The sequence below is a fragment of the Vulpes vulpes genome, chromosome 14, assembly GCF_048418805.1.
Source record: "Vulpes vulpes isolate BD-2025 chromosome 14, VulVul3, whole genome shotgun sequence".
Classification (NCBI taxonomy): domain Eukaryota; kingdom Metazoa; phylum Chordata; class Mammalia; order Carnivora; family Canidae; genus Vulpes; species Vulpes vulpes.
The window spans coordinates 29,235,897-29,255,321 of NC_132793.1; the positions used below are offsets into that span (position 1 = coordinate 29,235,897).

The 19,425-nt window shown below is 54.1% G+C and overlaps 3 protein-coding genes across 3 annotated transcripts; 2 read left to right on the forward strand and 1 right to left on the reverse strand.

The window, feature by feature from the left end:
- Positions 1–1,382: 1,382 nt before the first annotated feature.
- CPXM1 (carboxypeptidase X, M14 family member 1) lies at positions 1,383–7,937 on the reverse strand. Its single transcript, XM_026012394.2, has 14 exons — positions 7,657–7,937; positions 5,943–6,104; positions 5,646–5,755; positions 5,381–5,520; positions 5,190–5,280; positions 4,466–4,616; positions 4,293–4,381; positions 3,848–3,971; positions 3,568–3,764; positions 3,308–3,487; positions 2,928–3,225; positions 2,615–2,754; positions 1,848–1,950; positions 1,383–1,742 (listed from the first exon to the last, which is right to left on the reverse strand). The coding sequence occupies exons 1-14, from the start codon at positions 7,826–7,828 to the stop codon at positions 1,501–1,503; spliced, it is 2,199 nt and encodes a 732-aa protein (XP_025868179.1). The 5' UTR covers positions 7,829–7,937; the 3' UTR covers positions 1,383–1,500.
- A 6,795-nt stretch (positions 7,938–14,732) lies between these two features.
- Positions 14,733–15,331, forward strand: C14H20orf141 (chromosome 14 C20orf141 homolog). Its single transcript, XM_026012266.1, has 2 exons — positions 14,733–15,004; positions 15,097–15,331. Exons 1-2 carry the CDS (start codon positions 14,733–14,735, stop codon positions 15,329–15,331), a joined length of 507 nt encoding a protein of 168 aa, XP_025868051.1.
- Positions 15,332–16,099: 768 nt separating this feature from the next.
- Positions 16,100–16,555, forward strand: TMEM239 (transmembrane protein 239). The gene has a single exon (XM_026012265.2). The coding sequence runs from the start codon at positions 16,100–16,102 to the stop codon at positions 16,553–16,555; it is 456 nt and encodes a 151-aa protein (XP_025868050.2).
- Positions 16,556–19,425: the final 2,870 nt, after the last annotated feature.

Here is a 19,425-nt window from a genome sequence, read left to right on the forward strand (position 1 = left end):
ACTTAAGTGCACTTTTTACTAGGTCTCCTTAACTTCGGTGAATAAAAACAATCTTTTTTGTTTGGAAAAAGGTGATGCTGTACAAGAGGAGCTAGAGGTAGGAAGCAGGGAGATGGGAGATGTGGCATTGAATTCCTCCTGATGATCTGAGATTGAAAATATGAGAGGGAGGAGAGCCAGAGACAGCTCAAGAGACAGAGACGATGTAACAGCGCAGCACGAGGCGGCTTATGTAACAGAAGACTATCTGGATGTCTTTATGCTGAATTTACATGTTAGTAATTGCTTCCCCACCCTTACAAGCTCTCCTCTGAATTTCAGGGGGCTGGGTGCCTGATAATTACATATTGCAGGCTTCTTTGTGGCCTAGGGTACAGTTAAGATTTTTTTTTTTTAACAATTTCTCTCAGTAGTCTCTACACCCAAGGTGGGGCTTGAACTCATGACCCTGAAATCAAGAATTGCATGCTCTGCCAACTGAGCCAGGCAGGCGCTCCAGTTACAGTTAGATTTTGCCAATGGATTTCATAGGTTGGAGATTACAAAGTGGCAGGAAGGGAGAAATTATTCTGTTTCAGGCCCTGGCCATGGCAGGTGACCACAAATGATTATAGGTGGCTGCAGGTGGCCTGTAGCCCCATTTCTAGGTAAAACTCCCTTTTCTCTTTTTAATCATCCAGCTCTTCCAAAACCTTTACATCCAATGTCCAGCATTAAATTTTCCTCTGCTTGACATACCCGAGTGGGCTATTTCCCTGGCAAGACACATTATTTGCCCTTCAGTCTAAAAGAAACAGATCAAACCTTGTCATTTACCAACACTCCAAACTGGCTGGCGAAGCAAATTCAGATGTCCCCAGCTGTTCTGTCTTCCTTTTTCGGTCTCTCCTACTTGGGGCTCTCTGTCCATACACCCAAGGTACTTGGCCCACCCCCCATCTACCCTCTGAGAACCTTCATGTATGCCTGTTGAGTCCTTGACATCTGAGTCCCTGCTCAACTGCCATGCTGTATTTCACACAAACGTATGGAATCCCACCTGCACTCCCACAGCAACAGGGCTCCACCTTAGCATCCCTCACAATGCACTGAACTGTCCCCCGTCTTGACTGAGAGTCCCAGGAGGCTGGAAGGACACAGTTGGTCCTGGACTCCCTGCATGCTCGGCCCTGAGCACTGCCATGGTGCCTGAGATTGGTTGATGAGTTGCTCAGGTAAGCCCTAGGTTCAAGAAGAATCCGGGCAGGCACACCTTTCCATACCATCTCTCCAGAAGTTAATCGATGAAGGCAAGCATGTGCAGAATAGGATCGGGGAGAAGGGGAAGCTGGGGCCTGGCCCCGGGGCAGGAGCTGGGACACAGAGACCACAGGAAGGCCAGGTGAGGTGCCAAGTAGCTTTAATGAGCCTGAGCACCTCTTCCCCTACTGTGTCCCTCCCCCCTTCAGTTCTGGTCAGGTCCAGCCTGCCCGCTGCTCCTGGGCTCTCCACCCAGACATGTCAATGCTTCTGTCCCCGCAGCCGCTCCAGCCGCCTCCGGAGGTCTGGGGGCACCTTGGCCCCAGCTGCAAGCAGCTCTCGAAGTCTCTGTTTGGGAGTCTTCGTGAGGTGGAAATTGCAGGGTACCGGGCCCTCTTCAAAGGGTACCCGGCAGCTCCGGGTGGCAGTATGGTAGCCCTCAGCACTGGCTGTCACCATGTAGTCCCCAGGGGTCAGCAGGCGCCAGTAATCCCCACCCCATGCTGAGAGGAGTGAAGGCCAAGATAAGGATATGGTGATCCTCTGCTTCTGACCCTGACTCAAAGCCCCACCCCCACCCCCAGCTCCATCATACCCTCACAGCACACCTGTTGTCACATCATGGTTAATCCCATCCACAGCGATGACGGCATCAGCAATCCCCAGCTCTGTGTCTTTGTCTCGCACGACTCCCGTAATGCCCATTCTCACCTATATGGGGATAGGGAAGGGTGGGGTGCTATCAAAACCCTTTTCCCACTGTGTGAGAATGGCACCCGCCCTTCATTCCCTGGCTCTGTTTGGGGCAAACCTGGTGATGGTTATGTCTAGGTTCCTAGGTGGCAATACTCAGGTAAAAATAACTCGACCAATAAATTGGATCTGGACTGGGAGAGCTACAAACTCCCAGGAGGAAGACCTGTCTTTGGGTTTCCCAAGCTCAGTGACCCTTGATATCGAGTTTGTCATTTTGGAACCTTTGGAACGTATACTTATGAAGCCATCGCAAGACATACAGCTCCTGTGGAATAGGAGGCATCTATGCCAGCACCCCCAGCCCCTGCACTAGCATTCTGGAAACAGCCCTCCCGAGACAGCTCGGGACAGCTCTATGGACTGGGTTTAGTGGGCTGTGAGTGTGTGGGGTCTACTCCTCCTGGCTCATGATGTCTGAGGCCACCCTGTTGGCGGACTATGCTCTCCATGCTCTAACCCTCCAAGTCCATCTGATGCCAAGTGTGAGCCAAGGCACATATGAGTCAGTTGTTGGGAGGCCCCCCTGATGGCAGCTGCAACCCACAGGGACAGCAGACCACAGCAGTGACACAGATGGGCCTGGGGGGAGAGGGGGCGGAGTTAGGGATTCAGATCCAACCTGTTCCAGGTAGGTGAGGAGGGCATCTTTGTTGTTCTCCCACTCTTGGGGCAGCTCGTTCTCGTGAGGAAACTTGTCACAGGACAGCTCCACGGTGATTTCAAAGCAGTTGGTATGGAGGTAGCTGAAGTCATTCATACCTAGGGTTATCACAGATACTGGAGCCTGGCGGGGAGGGGCGGGTAGCCCAGCCCTCCGGGTGCCCTCCTCTGTGAGACTCTTCCTGGGGGGAATCCACACCACCGGACTGAGTGGGCTGTCTCACGGGGGCAGCGTTACAGGGACGGGGCTAACTCTATCCTGAGGCACATACTCCCTGGGACTGTGTGCCAGTCAGCGCCGTTGATGATGTTGCCATGCAAGGAGAAGTCCTGGTTGTGGCAGGGTCGGCGGTCCGGGTCCTGCATGGCTCGGTTGGTGCCAGCATAGACAGTGCTAAGCCAGCGGAATACGGAATCATCCGGAGTGGGTGTGAGTTCACGGGCAGCCCACGGGGTCCGAGTCATGTCAAATGGGTAGGACACCACGAGCTCACCCCCATGGAGGTTGGCACTCAGCACAAAGGGGATCCGCTTCATCCACTCAATCACAGCCCGCGTTTCAGGGGCCACCTAGAGAGAGAAAGGTCAGGTGGGGGGAGACAGAGATGAGTGCCCCTGGGTGGCCCTCTACCACTGCCCCCAGAATACTCACAGTGGCATTGGGCAGGGTGTAGTAGGCGGGCAGTGGCAGGTGATGGTTGGGGACAGTGTCAGGCACTAGCCCATCATCCTCTGCTTCCCACAGTGGTGTGTTGAGGTCAGCAAAATTATGGTTAAGATCAATGCCCTGGTGGTTCCAGCGGCCCTCTGCCCAGCCCACCAGCTCCGAGCCCTGCCAGGGAAGGGGCTCGTTCAAGCCAAGCAGGCACCAGGGCAGAAGGAGCAGGGTGGCCCTCATGCCAGGTGGCCTACCCGGCGAAACGCAGTCTCATAGCCATCAGGGTTCATGGAGGGCAGCAGGTGAATACGTGTCTCAGTGAGCAGCCGGGTCACTCGTGGGTCCCCTCGCAGGAACTCATGACACAGGAACTGCATCAGGAGCAAGACAAGCTCCCGCCCCAGGGCCTCATTCCCATGCATGCCAGCCACATAGCGAACCTCAGGCTCTCCTGGGAACACAGGGACTCGGCGCTGGCGCATGCCCCCCACCCTTCTCTGTGCCTACCTCTCCCCGCCCAGAACCTGCCAGTACCCAGCTCATGCTCCCCAGGCTGGTCCGACATTTCCATCACATACAGCTTCAGGCCCTGGTGGCTCTTCCCGATGCTGTAGATGCGGGTGATGTTGGGGCACTTCTCGTTCACCTCCTTCATCAGCTGGGTGGTGAAGTGTAGCATAGCATGGGGCATGGGAGGATGGGACCCAAGGGTCAGACCACATGTGGCCGTGGAAAGACTTACACAGATGGGGGCACCACAGCACCATATAGCAGAGCAGAGCAGACCAGAAGGAAGGGTTAGAACAAGGGAGGCACCAAAACCAGGGAAATTAGGGCAGAGTTCAGGGGTCAACAGGAGAAGGGTAAGACAGTGGGGGATGGGGAGACATGAAGACAGTTGTAGCAGATTATGCCCCAGTGGGAAGAGGAGCTAAGATTGGCAGTTCCTCCCTCCTGGCTCATAGGGCTTATGTCTGACCTTCCTCATGGCCTTGTAATTGTGATGCCGGAAGTCCAAAGGATCAGAGGATTCCAATTCGGGGGCCTTAGGGAATAGGTCGTTAGGATCTGGTGGAGAATGAATTCTCCATCAAAGAGGAGTCCATGCTAGAAGTTTTACCCTGCTCATCCAGCCCGTGGCCCACTGTTCACCTGAGATCGGGCAGGCTAGGATCTCTGCCCGGAGGCAAGATGTACCTCCCTGGAGCCAGTTCTGCGGCAGCAGGCGAATGAAGCGGGCTACCTGGGGCTCAGGCAGGAGGTTCAGCACTGGTGTCTCTGGGTCTGAGTTAGCAGGAAACACCTGTGGGCATCAAGTCTTTTGGTGGGACTGCTAAAAACCCAGCAGCCTGTCCAGACCAGAGAAAGAACTCCGGCCTCTAAGCTCATCACCAAACCTATCCTGGTGGGCTAAGCCAGAGACTTGCACTGTACGTCAACCCCAGACCCCCTGCCCATGGGCAGCCTAGGCAGCTTGGTCACAGCTTATTAGACCAATCTGGCCACAGGACTCAGGAGCAGCCAGTCCTAAAGCTGGCCAGGCCCTGCATTGTAGCCTGGTATAAAAAGGAGTCCATGAGATGGGAAAGCCAGAGCCACGAGGAGGTGAGAAGGGATACAAGGTGGTGAGGCCCATCACCAGAAAGGGGGTTCCAGCAGGAAGTTGTGGTATGAAGTGGGACCCTCCCGGTGGAGAAAGGGAGATGCGAACATGTTCTAAAGCAGCTTAGCCCTCAAGGCTGCCTGGTGAGTGCTACCCATTCTGACAACCCCCTTTCTCCTGGAATGCCAAGCGGGCATCTATTCCTTGACGTCAGAACAGCCCCAGTCCAGTGAGGATCCTATAGTAGGCCCCAACCACCATGGCACCACTCACCGCATCCGTCCCACTGCTGCGGTTCCTACTCCCCCACCACGTCTGACTGTCATTGCTGAACTGGACCTTGTATGATGTGACCCAGTCGTACCTGGCAGGGAGCAGGGGAGAGATTATCGGTGACCCCAGGACTCCCACCGCAACCCTTCTGATTCTGTCCATACTTCCTGGACTGGGCTGGCCTGCCTCACCTCCAGACAGAGTTCCTGCCCTGTGTGATAATGCCTGAGAAGCGGGTGGGGTGCCTAGCATCCACCTGAAACCATGGCTCAGTATCCTGCTCCTCAGCACACCAGGCCCCGTCATACAGATCGCCGTCCTCCAGGCCTGACTGTGAGCACAGGACATGGTGATCAGATCCAAGTGAACAGTATAGAGTGGTCTGGGCTGGGGGCTGGGGACTGGGGAGGGAGGAAGTTCCTAGGAGGCGCCCTGCTCAGAGCCAGGGCTGCTGACCTGGATGTTGAGCCGTCCCCGGTGTGGTCCAAGACCAAAGGACTGGCTGCTGGATGCCTCGAGCTGGCTATCCAAAACTCGCAGGGACTCCAGGCCCAAGGGGGGGCAGCCTGGGGCAGGGGCAGAGCAATGAGACAAGACCAGAGAGAGAGTGGTCAGGGCAGGTAAGAAGCCGAGTCCATGCCTGCCCAAGTGCTGGGCAAGCTGGGGGCATGCCTATGCCCATGAGGCCAAAAGTGATGTTAGTATGTGGCCCAGGGGCTGCAAGTCTGGGAAGGGTCCCTGGAGTAGCAATACCTGGTTCCTGCTCCTCTGGGGGGTCAAGGGCTCCTGCAGGGGTGGTGGTCACCCGAGGCTTGGCAGTCACCAGGGGTCCAGGACGAGTTAGCTTCTTTCGTTTCTTCATAATGATCTTCTTCTTCTTGACAATGCGAATCCGAACATGCTGTTCTGAGGTCCCTGGGGACCAGGGAGGCAGAGCACCAGGGGAGGGAAGAATGCCAGAGGGAGTCATCTGCCAGCCCAAGAAAGCATGCCAGTCCTCGGCAGCACCCCCACACCCGGTATCCAAAGACCTTAGCATGGACTTAAAGTCTGACTCCCACCTGCCTCTCCCACCACTTCCCTGGCTCCTTCTTGACATGACTACATGTTTGGCCAGCCTGGTCTCTGAACCTCTCCAGGGGAGAGCTACACCCGTCACTAACAGGGAACTAACTATTTGGTTCCTCCAAAGAGCTGAGTTTGGGTTTTTCTTTTTTAAGATTTTATTTATTTATTAGAAACACACACAGAGGCAGACATAGGCAGAGGGAGAAGCAGGCTCCCCTCAGGGAGCCCGATGTGGGACTCGATCCCCAAACCCCAGGATCATGCCCTGAGACGAAAGCAGAGCTTAACCGCTGAGCCATCCAGGCATCCCTGAGTTTGTTTCTTTATCTGCAGGCCTTGGCCTTGGCTGACCCTCTCCATCATCCCCCGGATCTTATTGCCTAATTCCCATTCTTTGAATTTCAGCCCAGGAGCCTTCCTTAGCCCTAGACCCAATCTCATGTTCCAAAGCCCTGATCCGCCTCTATTGCTGCATCTGCCCTCTGGGCTGAGATGTGCCATCCTCAGACTGTCTGCCTAGGTACCCAGACTTTCCACGGCTGGGCCTGTGTCCTGCTTGCCCTGCAGTACAGGGCCTTGAACAGGGTGGAAGTCACTGGTTCCCCACCAGCGTTCCCCACGCTCTGCAGATACCTCCAGAAAGCGCTGAACATTTACCTACCTGGAGACCCACGCCTTTCCCCATACAGTGTCCTTCTTGTTTGTCCTCCCTCTTTAGCTCCTCCTGACTCAGAGATACCTGTTTTTCAGGACCCAGTTTCACTCGCCTCCTCTGAGAAGCCCTCCTTGATTGCCAGCCCTTTGCCTTCCTCATCTCTATACTTGCATCTGAAGTCAGAAAGTGAGGCAGCCGACCTCTCTCCCACCCCTCACAGTGCCCCAATCCTCCAGGCAGCGCTAGCAAAGACCACTCTCCCCACCTTGCTCTCCATCTTTCCTTCCCGCCCCTGCCCTCAGGCTCTGTCCTTAGGTCTAGTTCTGCACCTTCTACCCTCTTTCTCCCCTTCTCCTGGCTCTGGTCTCAGTTTCCTCATCCGTGAAAAGGGAAGGTTTGGGGCTGGAAGAGGCAGCATCCTACTGGCTCCCTCCCAGGACTGCTGACTTGCTCTGGCCGGGAACTGGGGCTGCTGAGTCAGCAGCCGTAGCAAGGGACGGGGAAGGAGGGAGGGGGGGAGGAGAGAGAGAGAGAGAGAGAGAGAGAGAGAGAGAGAGTGTGTGTGTGTGTCGGGGAAGGGTGGGCACACAGGCTCCGGGCAGGGAGTGTGTGAGCGTGTGTGTGCGTGTGTGAGCGTGTGTGTGCGTGTGTGAGCGTGTGTGTCGGGGAGGGGTGGGCACACGGCGGACAGGGGAGGAGGGGAGCCGACAGCCCGAGAAGCGGGCCCTCGGTCGGGGCGCTCACCGTTACTCTTCCCCGCGGGCGGCTGTACCGGGCTGCTCTGCGGGGCCAGGGTCGAGCCCCGGGCCTCGGTGGCAGCGGGAGGCGCAAGTCCCAGCACCGAGGTGCCAGGCGCCCCCAGACCCGGACCGACGGCAGGCGCGAAGGCGGCCAAGGCGAGCAGGAGACCCCACATGGCGAGGTCCGAAGGTGGGGACGCGCTGGGTCCGCGGCGGCCGGTGGGTTCGCCTCTTCCTGCCCGGTGCTCCGGAGCCCCCCGCCCCTTCCTGCCGCCGCCACACGCCCCCTGTGGCTCCGCCCGCCCACAGCCCTCTAGAAGGCCCGGGACCCGGGAGGGGAGGGGAGGGGAGGTGGGGAGAGGAGGGGAGGGGAGGGCCGGGGCGGAGCGCGGGAGGCGGACCCCCGAGCGGCCACCCCCGGTCCCCGCACCCACCGCCCCCGCCCCGCCCCCTCCGGCGTCCCCAGCTCGCCCGCCCCACTTGTGCGCTGCGCTCCGCAGTCGGCGCAGCCCCTCGGCACCCTGTGCGGCGCCTGGCCCGCAGTGGGCGCCTGCTTCGCACCGCGCACCGTGCCAGGCGCTTTGCACGTGGCCTCTCAATCCAACCTCATTTTGCAAACCGGTAAACTGAGGCTCAGAGCGCCCAACGGAGGTGGCCGCGGTAGCAACGCTGAGAATTTTGGGGGAGGAAACAACTCAAGAGGGAAATCCATCCAGAGCCAAAAGTCCCCTCCCAGGGCGGATGGGACAAAAAGAAGAGGGGAAACTGAGGCGCGGGATGGGGCGGGCTGCGGGGAGGAGGGAGGACTACCCCTCCAGGGATTCTTCTGAAAGACGACCCTAGGGGCCCAGCCCGAGGCGGCCCTTCCCACCGCCAACCCCATCCCCCCGGCCCCGCCTCTCCTCTCCTCCTTCCCGTCCCCTCCCCTACTCCTTTGCTCTCCGGGCTGCCACGTTCTGGGCTTACATAACTCGAGGAAAGAAGCCGGAGCAGATACCCGGCCGGCTGGGCCCGGAGGTGGAGGGACCGAGGCCCGTTGTTCGCCAGTCCCGCCCTCCCCGCTGCCTCCCCCACCCGTCTCAGTCTCCTCCGGTGGCAGGCAGCCGGGGGTCTCCGCTGGCGGGGTGCCCCACATCGAGGATTCCGGAGCGCAGGTCCCCTCCCCATCCGGCTGCCTAGCCCCCATTGATTCCCCGACGCCAGATCGCCTCCCAGAGGGAAGGAAATGCGTCCACTGCGCGCCTCTGGCCTGTGCTTTGTCCTTGCAAGGAGCCCGCGACCAAGAGAAGCGATGCCAGGTGGCCAGGAATCCTCTGGAGTGTGTGCCCCCCCTTAGCAAATACTTTTTTGCAGGGCCTCTATATAAACTATTTGAATCACCCCAAGTCACCGTTCTGGCGGCCCAATCTCATATGAGTTTTCGAAAGATCCCACTTTGTACCCCTGGAACTAGATCCCACCACCAGCAGGGGCAACCTCACAGACCTGAGTCCCAGAGCCCCTGGAGGCATCTGGCCCTACCCAGGCACTCTCTATAGAGAGCCCCAAAAGGGAGTGACAGGTCAGGGGCAGAAAGAGTACTGTACACTGAGGCTTCACCGGAGTGAGAGGGCAGGACAGGCTCCAGTAGAGCTGGAAGTGGGTCTGAACAGGTCCTGAGGGCTGTTCCAAAGCCCAGTCTGGCCACTTCTCTGTCTCTGGCCTCAACCTCACCAAAGTTTGACAGACTGTGAGAGGAGGAGTGGGCACCTGGCCAGGACATCTCAGCCTCCTGAGGCTCTCACCCACAGCACCTAAATCAGGTCAGATTCCTCCTAGCTGAAGTCCCTGGAGGCTCACATGCAAGGTCCTTCATGATAAAGTTCTTCTCCACCCACATCTTTCCCATCTCATGGACCCTGGCTCATATGCCTCCAGCCAGCCACACTGGCCTTCTAGCAATCCCTCTGATGCACCAGCCCCTTCCAGCCTCATGGCCTTTGCACTAGTTCACTAAGTTTGCATCCTTATCATACAGATTGCTTTTTGGTGTCACCTGACACTGACTTTGCTGGCCATTCTGATGAAAGTAAGCCCCATCCTCTACACACTATCCTTTCACCCTGTTTTATTATTGTTTTCAAAGACACTCAAGACTGAGATTATCTTGTTTTGTTATGTGTTCATTGTCTGGGTCCTCATCCCTAGCAAAGGTAAGCAACACTCCAGAAGAGCTTTTTGTACCCAAAAGTTCACAGCTCATGGCCTAGAACAGCATCTAGTCCCTACTCAGTGCCCAAAAAGTACCTGTGTGGGGGTACCTGGGTGGCTCACTAGGTTAAGCATCTAGCTCTTGGTCTTGGCTCAGGTCATGATCTCATGCGTCATGAGATCAAGCCCCAGGTCAGGCTCTGCACTTAGTGGGTAGTCTGCTTGAGATTCTTTCCCTCTAGACCTCCCCATACTTGCTCACCCTTCTTCTCACCTCTCTTAATCCCTTGCCTCTCTGCCCTATTACAACTTTCAGGGCCCCTTCATATCCCTCTATGCCCCCTGAGTGCCTCAGAGCCTCCTTATGCTCCTTCATTACTTCCTTATCCCCTCAGGTACGTTCCCACCTCGGTTGCTGCCTTTGGTCCTTTCGACTTGGTTCCTTGAGCTGCAAAGCTGCCAGGCCAGGAGGCAGGCTCTAGAGGCGGCAGCTCCAAGGCTCCAGTGGCAGGTCTATACTCAGATACTGGTGCAGTCAGATCTCTAGTCTCAGGAGCCAGGTGGAGAATCTGTCGTGGCCTCAGGTGGGTGAGAATATGGTGCAAAGCAACTGTGAGCAGGACTGAGCTGGACTGGGTGGAGATAGCAGCCCAAAAGGGATTTGGGTTTAAGGGATGGCCGGGAACTCTCCTGCCAGCTCTCCAGGGTGGTGGGGTGGCTCAAGGTGGAGAGGAGAGCCAACTTTGGCATCGCCTAGGCTCTATTTCACACCCGCTTCTGCTGTTTGTTTTGTGTGGGTATCCTTAGACAGTAATTTGCTCTCTGAGCCTCTGTTTCCTCGTCTGTAAAATGGGGACGATAATATCTTAGCCCCAGGGTTTTGGTGGTGATGAAGTGAGAAAATATGTGGTTCCTCGGGGGTGCTGAGGCTAACCAGATGAATTAAAGGTGGGAAAACAGCTTCATACTGTCCTCTTTTTTTTTCTTTTTTAAGATTTTATTTATTTATTTGAGAGAGTGACAGAGCAAGCATGAACAAGGTGGTGGGGGGATGGGCAGAGGGAGAGGGAGAAGCAGACTCACCTCTGAGCAGGGAGCTGATGAGGGGCTTGATCCCAGTATCCCGGGATCATAACCTGAGCCGAAGGCAGATGCTTAACCACCTGAGCCACCCAGGCGCCCCATTTTTTTTATTTTTTTAATTCATGAGAGACACACAGAGAGAGGCAGAGACATAGGCAGAGGGAGAACTTCCCTTTGGGTTCCCTGATGTGGAACTCCATCCGCAGGACTCTGGGATCATCACCTGAGCCAAAGGCAGATGCTTAACACCACTGAGCTACCCAGGTGCCCCTCATACTGTCCTCTTATTCCCACATACATGGATGGAATAAAACAATATCAAGAAAAGAAAGGAGGTTGTGTGTCTGGCTGTACAAAGAGAGAGGTAGTGAAATCTACTGCCTGCTGGATCTGCCAGTCTTCTGTCCCTGGTGCTGGGCCAGAACTCACTCTCTACTAGGGGCTCTCCCTATGATGCAAGTGAGCATTGATGGGGACTCCCTCCCATGGACCTACATGCACTGGGAGGCATCTCCCCACATGACCATCCTCTGCTCACTACCTCCCCCAGCCATCTCTCTTTTGTGCATCAAAGTCCTTGAGAGCCCTGCTTCTCAAAGTGTGGCCAAGGACCAACAGCACCGCATCCCCTGGGCGCTTGTTAGAAATGCAGAATCCCACCCCAGACCTACTGAATCAGAATCTGCATTTTAACAAGATCTCCAGAGAATTCAACCCCAGGAGATTCGTGTGCACATTAAAGGCTGAGCAGCACTAGGTGGAGATTTAGAACACCTCCATCTAAAATGCATGAGATTCACAACTTTCAAGTTTGATGGTGTTTGATGTTGTCACTGCAAATTTTATCTGAAGCTACAGAGCACATCCACATAACATTTGGAAATTGGTATTTCATTCATCCTGGGAGGGTATATTCCTGATCTCTACAACATGACCCTATATTAATTTTCTTTCTTTTTAACTAAATCATTTAACCAAAATACTACAGAACACAGTTTTAAAGGTAAACCACATTTAAGCTTGCAATAGAAGATTCTTTTCTATGCTTCTCCATTCCCAGATCAACCACTTTTAATTCTGTTATTTCTCCTTGTATTTATCTTTATACTTCTATTGCTACTTCTTTAATTTTTCTATGTCTGAATGTTATCTGTAGGTTTCCTGCTATGGAATTAAAGATTTCACTTTCCTACCACCCTCCTCCACACATATATTCAAGTACACAAACACAGTCTTTCCATCTTCCTGAAGAGCTAAGTCACTGAAGTCCATATTCAGTGCTTATATTATGACCATGTAAATACTATTGTTCAACTTTTTGTGTTCCCTGGAGTTAGCAATTTTTTTTTTTAAGATTTTATTTATTTGGGGCAGCCCTGGTGGCCCAGCGGTTTAGTGCCACCTTCAGCCCGGGGTGTGATTCTGGAGACCCGGGATCGAGTCCCACGTCAGGCTCCCTGCATGGAGCCTGCTTCTTCCTCTCTCTCTCTCTCTTTCTCTCTCTCTCTTTCTCCCTGTCATGAATCTGTCATGAATAAATAAATAAAATCTTTAAAAAAAAGATTTTATTATTTGTTCATGAGAGACAGAGAGAGAGAGAGAGACAGAGACACAGGCAGAGGGAGAAGCAGGCTCCACGCAAGGAGCCCCATGTGGGACTCGATCCCAGAGCTCCAGGACCATGACCTGGGCTGAAAGCAAGCACCCAACTGCTGAGCCACCTAGGCGTCCCTGGAGTTAGCAATTACTTTGTTTTAGCATTTGCTTGGTTTTCTACACATCAATTACTAATTTAATCCCAAAGCAACCAACAGAACTGAACATTTATTTTGAACATATCTAAAAACTGCAGACAATCTCATTTTCTTCTGGAGACATCCCTCCTGGAGCATCTTGCTTTTGATTCCACTTTATTTTTTTTATTTTTTATTATTTATTCATGATAGTCAGAGAGAGAGAGAGAGAGAGAGAGAGAGAGAGGCAGAGACACAGGCAGAGGGAGAAGCAGGCTCCATGCACCGGGAGCCCGACGTGGGCCTCGATCCCGTGTCTCCAGGATCTCGCCCTGGGCCAAAGGCAGGCGCCAAACCGCTGCGCCACCCAGGGATCCCTTGATTCCACTTTAGGTTGTTTTCTTTCTTCACTTGGAAGCACACCTGACATCTTGAGCCTTTCTCATCATTGCTTTCCTGTGTTTAGCCTCATTTCTTTTTTTTTTTTTTTTAATATTTTATTTTATTCATGAGAGACACACACACACAGAGAGGCAGAGACACAGGCAGAGGGAGAAGCAGGCTTAACACCACTGAGCCACCTCAGTGGCTGGAGCCTGACATGGGACTCGATCCTAGGTCTCCAGGATCATGCCCTGGGCTGAAGGCGGCGCTAAACCGCTGAGCCACCTGGGCTGCCCTAGCCTCATTTCTTGACTCCCATATTGTCCTCTTAGTTTAATGCCTTGTTTTGCTGAAGCACATCCTCCAGTAGCTTTCTAGGAAAGAGTATATGTGAGGTCAAATTTTTAAGAACTTGCATGGCTTAAAATGTCTTTCTTTTACTTTCATACTTGATCATCATGTGGACAAATACATGTTCTTAGGTTGGAAATAATTTTCTCAGAATTCTGCAGGCATTGCTTTTTACTCTGGCAAGAGCCAGAGCAAAAGCGATCAATGAATGATTCCAAGGGCCAGGGGTATGGGTTCTATGCCAGTGATGTCAAGTCCACCAGCCTTGAGTCTTTGGACAGTGCCTACTAGAGACAGATATGCTGTCTAATTCTTGCTGTCTCCTCTCCTTGGGGCTGTATGACCACAGTTCCCTTCCCCCACCCCGATTAGTTTTCCTTCAAAGTATGATAAGTGGACAAGGACTCTGTTGTTAGTTATGATCCATTTCCATTCTTGCCTCTCAAGTCACTAAAGTGAGATGTGCTGGAACCTCCGTAGGTTCAGATTACCATGGAGATAGGTTTCCTTTTCAGATGATCAATCCCTTCCTTTTATGTTCATTTTCCTTACTTTCATCCTCAGAGTTACTTTAACTTCCAGATTGTGAGTTACTATGTCACCGCCCTTCATATTCACATTATATATGCCATTTCTGTAATTCCAGTATCTGGAACACTTCCCACAAACCACAGGGCTTAGAAACAGCCCCTTCCTGCCCCACCCTGTAGCAGTCCCCTGGGAGCCCAGCTCCAGAAAGTCTCAGGGTGCTTCCTGGCAGAGCCTGTCTCTGCATTTCAGGGCTGCAGTCCTGAAAATTCTCCCCCAAGGCATCATCCAGCTCTCAGGGGAGAGATAGCTGCCGACAGGAAGATTGAATAATTGTTCCTGGACACAGAGCTCTGGGAACCCGCAGGAGAAAGAGAGCGGCCCTTCCTCTCTTACCCACGTGGTGATGGGGTTAGAATGCCTTCCTGGTAACTCAGATCCTCTTGGGGGGTCCTGGGGGCAGAGAATTCACCAAGGCAAGAGGATGAGTCTTAGTTCTCAGAAATCATGACTCCCTTCTGGCTAAGCCCCACCTAAGATACCAGCTGCTTAGGAGGTCAAAACCAGCCACAGCTCCCTGTGTACCCCAGAGCCCCACCTGGCAATAGGTCACAATGTCCGAGCTGCCCAGTCCCATAACAGCTGACTGAAGTAGAAGGTGAGGAGGATGTGGTGAGTGAGTGTGTGGGGAGGGGGAGATTCCCACACAGTTTACTCTCGAGTGTCTGTCAGGGCCCCACCCTGTCCCACATACCTACCCACCCCAACTCCCTCCCAGCACTAGTCCTTCCTGTCATCTCCACCTCCCTCTATGACCCAGCTTTGCTTGCCCAGGCCCAAAGGCCCTGCTTATCCTATCCCAGTCCCTCCCAGGGGCCTGAGTGCTGGGGAGGGGTTGAATAGTCCAGTAAGTCCATGTATGTCTCCCTGGGGCCTTAGCCCGGCCCAGCTCTGGGACAGTGTCCTAGGGCTGGGGGCACTGGGGCTGACAGTTCGGGCAGTCTTTTCCACGGCTGGCCCAGTCTTGCTGCTGCTGCTGCTGCTGCTACTGGTCAGCTTCCTGACCTTCGACCTGTTCCACTGGTAAGTGTGCAGCAGCCTGGCAGGTGGCAAGAGTAAGCAGGCAAACAAATAGTCAATTTCCGGAAGCCCAGTGTCACCCTCTCTCTCCACAGCCCCACAGGCCCCGTCCAACCACAGCACATACTTCTCACAGGCCAGAGTCAGGGGGCCGGTGAGGGCCCAGGACTGCAGGAGGCTGTACTCCTGCCTACGGTGGCAGTCACGGGACAACTCAGCCCCCAGGAGGCTCTGCTACTGCTGCTCCTGAGCCTGGGGCTGCTCCTGGGAGCCTGCAGCGTGCCCTTGGCCCTGCTTGGCCTGGCTTTCTACCTCTATCCTTGGATCTGAGTGCCCTCCAGAAATACACTGGCAGTGTGCTTCTCCAGATCGCCTTTCCTCTGTTGTGGGTGGAGCAGGCAGGAGGGTACCCCTTTATCTCCAGTCTGAACCACAGGGGACCTTCAGCTCCACAATGTGGACAGTGGATACCCGGGTCTGAGTCTGAGGACAGCAACAGAAGGTGAGCTAAGGGACAGGGGTCCCAGGGCAGGATGTGGCAGCCATCTCCGAGTTTGTGGGTTGGGAGGTGGCCATTCTGGCCTCCTCTGTGGTTCTAGAGTATCAGTGTCCAGAAAGACTCACAGGAGAGCAGAGTAGGACTGGATATCAGTTAGTAGGGTAGGAACCAGGATCCGGAGAGGGCTTCCCACAAGAAAGCATGACAATCTGCATCAGTGGGCTCACCAGCACCCTCTGGCAGCCTGGAGGGTCTGTGGAAAGGGATTCAGGTGAGCCTCACATCCTGCAGTGACTCCTCTCTTGGTTGGACCCCACCCCCACCCGGGTCACAATAGGGATCTGGGGGGGGGGAGGGGGGACACAGGGCCAGCAGGGGCTCTACTCTGGCCGCTAGGCCGTCCTAGGTGCTGCAGGAAGCAACATGACTTAGGTGGTTCTGCCCAGAGGTAAGCCCCAGGCCCCGGCTCAAAGCCTCACCCTACCCGTGCTGGTACCCTCCTGCCCCTGCCTCCTGCCCCCCACCTGCCCTGAGGTCCCAGGCATCTCGGGGCTGCTCCTGCAGCTGGCCTGGCCCTCTCCCCAGGTGTACCAGCCAGGATGCAGCAGCCCCAAGTGGAGACAGGTGCCATCGGGGCCGGCGAGGGGCCGCAGCAGGCAGTGCCCTGGTCGGCCTGGGTCATGCGGCAGGCCTGGGTGCGCTGGTGCATGTGCCACATGCCTCGGAGCTGGGCCCAGTGGTGGACCACATCGGGCTGGCGGCAGCCACTCCAGCGTGTGCTGTGGGGGCTGGAGGGGATCCTCTACCTGCTGTTGGCGCTGATGCTATGCCACGCCCTCTTCACCACCGGCTCCTACCTGCTGAGCTCCCTGTGGCCTGTCGTGACTGCAGCGTGGCGCCATCTGCTGCCAGCTGTCCTGCTGCTGGTGCTCAGCGCCCTCCCTGCCCTGCTCTTCACGGCCTCCTTCCTGCTGCTTTTCTCCACGCTGTTGAGCCTCGTGGGCCTCCTCACCTCCATGTCTCACCCAGACTACACTCAGGACTTGGACCAATAGAAGGGCAACCCCATCCCGCTGCCTGTGTCTGTTGAGCCCTGGGGAGGGGGAGGCCCCAGACCTCCCATCCCTAGCACTGCTCAGGCCATGTGTGATGTTGCTAAAGCTGGCAGGGTAGACTGGCCTGACCTCTGGGCACCTTCCCCAAGCCAATGCTACAGGTACTTGGTGTGGGGCATCGGAGGCTTTGAGAAGGGACAGGGCAGAAGGGTTAGCCAGGGGCAGAGCTCGGCCAAGCCACTGAGAGTTCCCACAAGGCTGTAGTGACACCACTAGGGCTCCCTTAGCAACTGGCAGCAGCTTTTTCTTGCAGCTGCTCAGCTGTCTCAGCTGCGGACTCAGTTGAGAATTTCTAATTCGGTAGCCCTGACTGGCCATTCCTTTCACTAACCCCCCAACCCCCGCTCTTTCCCCAGGCTCTAGAAAGAGCCCACTGACAGAAACCTACCTGGGAGAAGGCTGTCCAGAAGTCCCATGAGACCTCAACTAACACCTCTAGCTCCTTTCTGCTCAGGCATCCCCCACTCCCTAGACTTCTTCCCTTCTGCCTTGGTGAGCATCCCTGAGTTTGGGAGGTGGGCCACTACTAGGGTAGTGAGGATCCCAGAAGAGACCTACTCTAAGTTTCCTAAGGTCTGTTATGGAAAAATGAACAAGAAGTCCCATTTCCTCACTTAAACAATGTGCGGCCATGGGCAAGCAATTCTTTTGAATCTCCATGATAAGTGAGTCTCAACCCTGTCATGGGGTCATTGTGAGTCAAAGGCAATACCTATGAGTGAAGTACTTCGTAAAGACCAGAGAGCTGTAAGATATTATACTGAAGCCTAAGAATTAATGTGTAGGCTCAAAAGGCCTTTTGACCCTGAAGGTGGTTGGAAGAGCAGGAAGCTTCCCCAGGCCTTCAGAGAAATGCTCTGTCATGGATACAGTTTCAGCCCTCCAATGGCAAACAGGGGCGGGCGGGTGTGGACGAGATGTAAGAGGTCATGTGACATGAAATCTCAAAACGTGCACATGTTGAGCTCTTCTGATTGTGAAATGTTTGGGGCTGGGGCCTGGCGCCTGGAAACGCCTGGACAGATGTGCATGTGGAGAAAGCAGAGCCCATGGGTTTCTGAAGCTGACCTGATTAGCCGCTCACAGCTCAGGAAGGTCTTAGAAGGTGGCATCCCTTCATGTCCAGCATCCTGGCTCTTCACATATCCGCTAACTCTCCAAACAAAACAACGACCTGTTATTACTGAGTAGGGCACATGGTAGATATCTTTACCCACAGCTGAGACCCACCTAACAGACCCCACCCAGATCCTGACCCCTCTGGATATATCTAACCTTAAAACTTCTGCTCCTGAAGCCCTAGAACCAAAGTTTCTTTTTTCTGATAAACATTCAGGCCATGAGGACCAACTCCTTAGAACCGAAGTTTATTTTTGCTAAAACCCACTTGCTGTGGAGTTGCACAAGTATTCAGGCCACTGGTCAGACACCTTCAGCATCAGTGCCTGAAAACCCCAGGCCCGGTCCTTCCATCCCGTTTTCTTGTGGTTCTCCCTCAGATGTGGCCTAGTAATAAAGGTAAGGCAGGACGTGGAGATGGTGGAGCCTCATGGTTAGCATGGGCTCTGGTGTATTGGCTGACGATGGGCTTGAATCCCAGCACTGTTACCTTTTAGCTCCGTGGCCTTGGTCTTGAACTTCATTTTCCTCAAGGATAAAACCAAGGCAAGAACGCCTGTTTATTTTTTTTTTATTTTAAATTTTTATTTATTTATGATAGTCACAGAGAGAGAGAACGAGAGAGAGAGAGAGAGAGAGAGGCAGAGACACAGGCAGAGGGAGAAGCAGGCTCCATGCACCGGGAGCCCGACGTGGGATTCGATCCCGTGTCTCCAGGATCGCGCCCTGGGCCAAAGGCAGGCGCCAAACCGCTGTGCCACCCAGGGATCCCAAGAACACCTGTTTAAAGCCAGGATGCCAATCTTGGGTCTCTCATTGACTTGGCTGGGCATTGCGAGCCAGGCACATCACTTCAGAGCCTTGGGACCACTCTGATTAAGGGAAACAGGAGGTTTGGCCCAGACCAGGCACACTGCAGGGGTCAGGGGAGGAAGCAAGGAGAAGGCCTTCTTCCCATCCCCACATAAATATAGGCCTTCCAACCTCCTGATCTGCTGGTAGAGGTTGTACAGCCAGACTGGAGAGGTGATGGGCAATATTTATCAAATTAGATCAATGCATACCCTGTGACCCAGCAATCCAGAATGAATTCTCATAGAAGCCCATAAGGGCCTTGTTCCCCAGAGTGGTTCCACCAGGACCAGAAGTATAGGTATCACCTGGGAGCTGGCTAGAAATGCAGAGTCTCAGGCCCCACCCAGGCCTGTTGAATCAGAGCCCACATTTTAACAAGATCCCAGGTAATACACATGCACACCAATGTTTGAGAAGCACTGCATAAAGGGATATATTCGAGAGTGATGATTGTACTCTTGGTGGTGGCAGGAGATGGGGGGTAAAATAAGGTGGATGAGCACAGCAGTTAGAAGGAGAGGAAGATATTAATATTGATTTTGAAATCCTAGCACTGAGTGAAAAGAAACTTGAATGAGAAATAATCCAATTCCTTTTACACAAATTTAAAATGCATGCCAGCAAAAACATTTTTTTGTTTTGTTTTTCCAATAACACGTGAAAACAAAAGATAAACAATGGAATGACCAACTCTAGGGGCAAGGCGAGAGTGGAGTATGCAGATCAAAGGGAAGTGAGGGGCCTTGATATCAGGAACGGAATTCCTGAAATTCCTTTAAATGTAGATAAAGTAATTCATTCAGAGTTAAAAGTCTTAAAAATGCAAGCCTGGGGCA

Coding starts and splice junctions, on each gene's coding strand:
- TMEM239 (XM_026012265.2), top strand. CDS start 16,100: ATGCAGCAGCCCCAAGTGGAGACAGGTGCCATCGGGGCCGGCGAGGGG.
- C14H20orf141 (XM_026012266.1), top strand. CDS start 14,733: ATGACCCAGCTTTGCTTGCCCAGGCCCAAAGGCCCTGCTTATCCTATC. Junction 15,005..15,096: donor ACCTTCGACCTGTTCCACTG/GTAAGTGTGCAG, acceptor CTCTCTCCACAG/CCCCACAGGCCCCGTCCAAC.
- CPXM1 (XM_026012394.2), bottom strand. CDS start 7,828: ATGTGGGGTCTCCTGCTCGCCTTGGCCGCCTTCGCGCCTGCCGTCGGT. Junction 2,755..2,927: donor CTGGCACACAGTCCCAGGGA/GTATGTGCCTCA, acceptor TGATAACCCTAG/GTATGAATGACTTCAGCTAC. Junction 1,951..2,614: donor TCCTCACCTACCTGGAACAG/GTTGGATCTGAA, acceptor ATCCCCATATAG/GTGAGAATGGGCATTACGGG.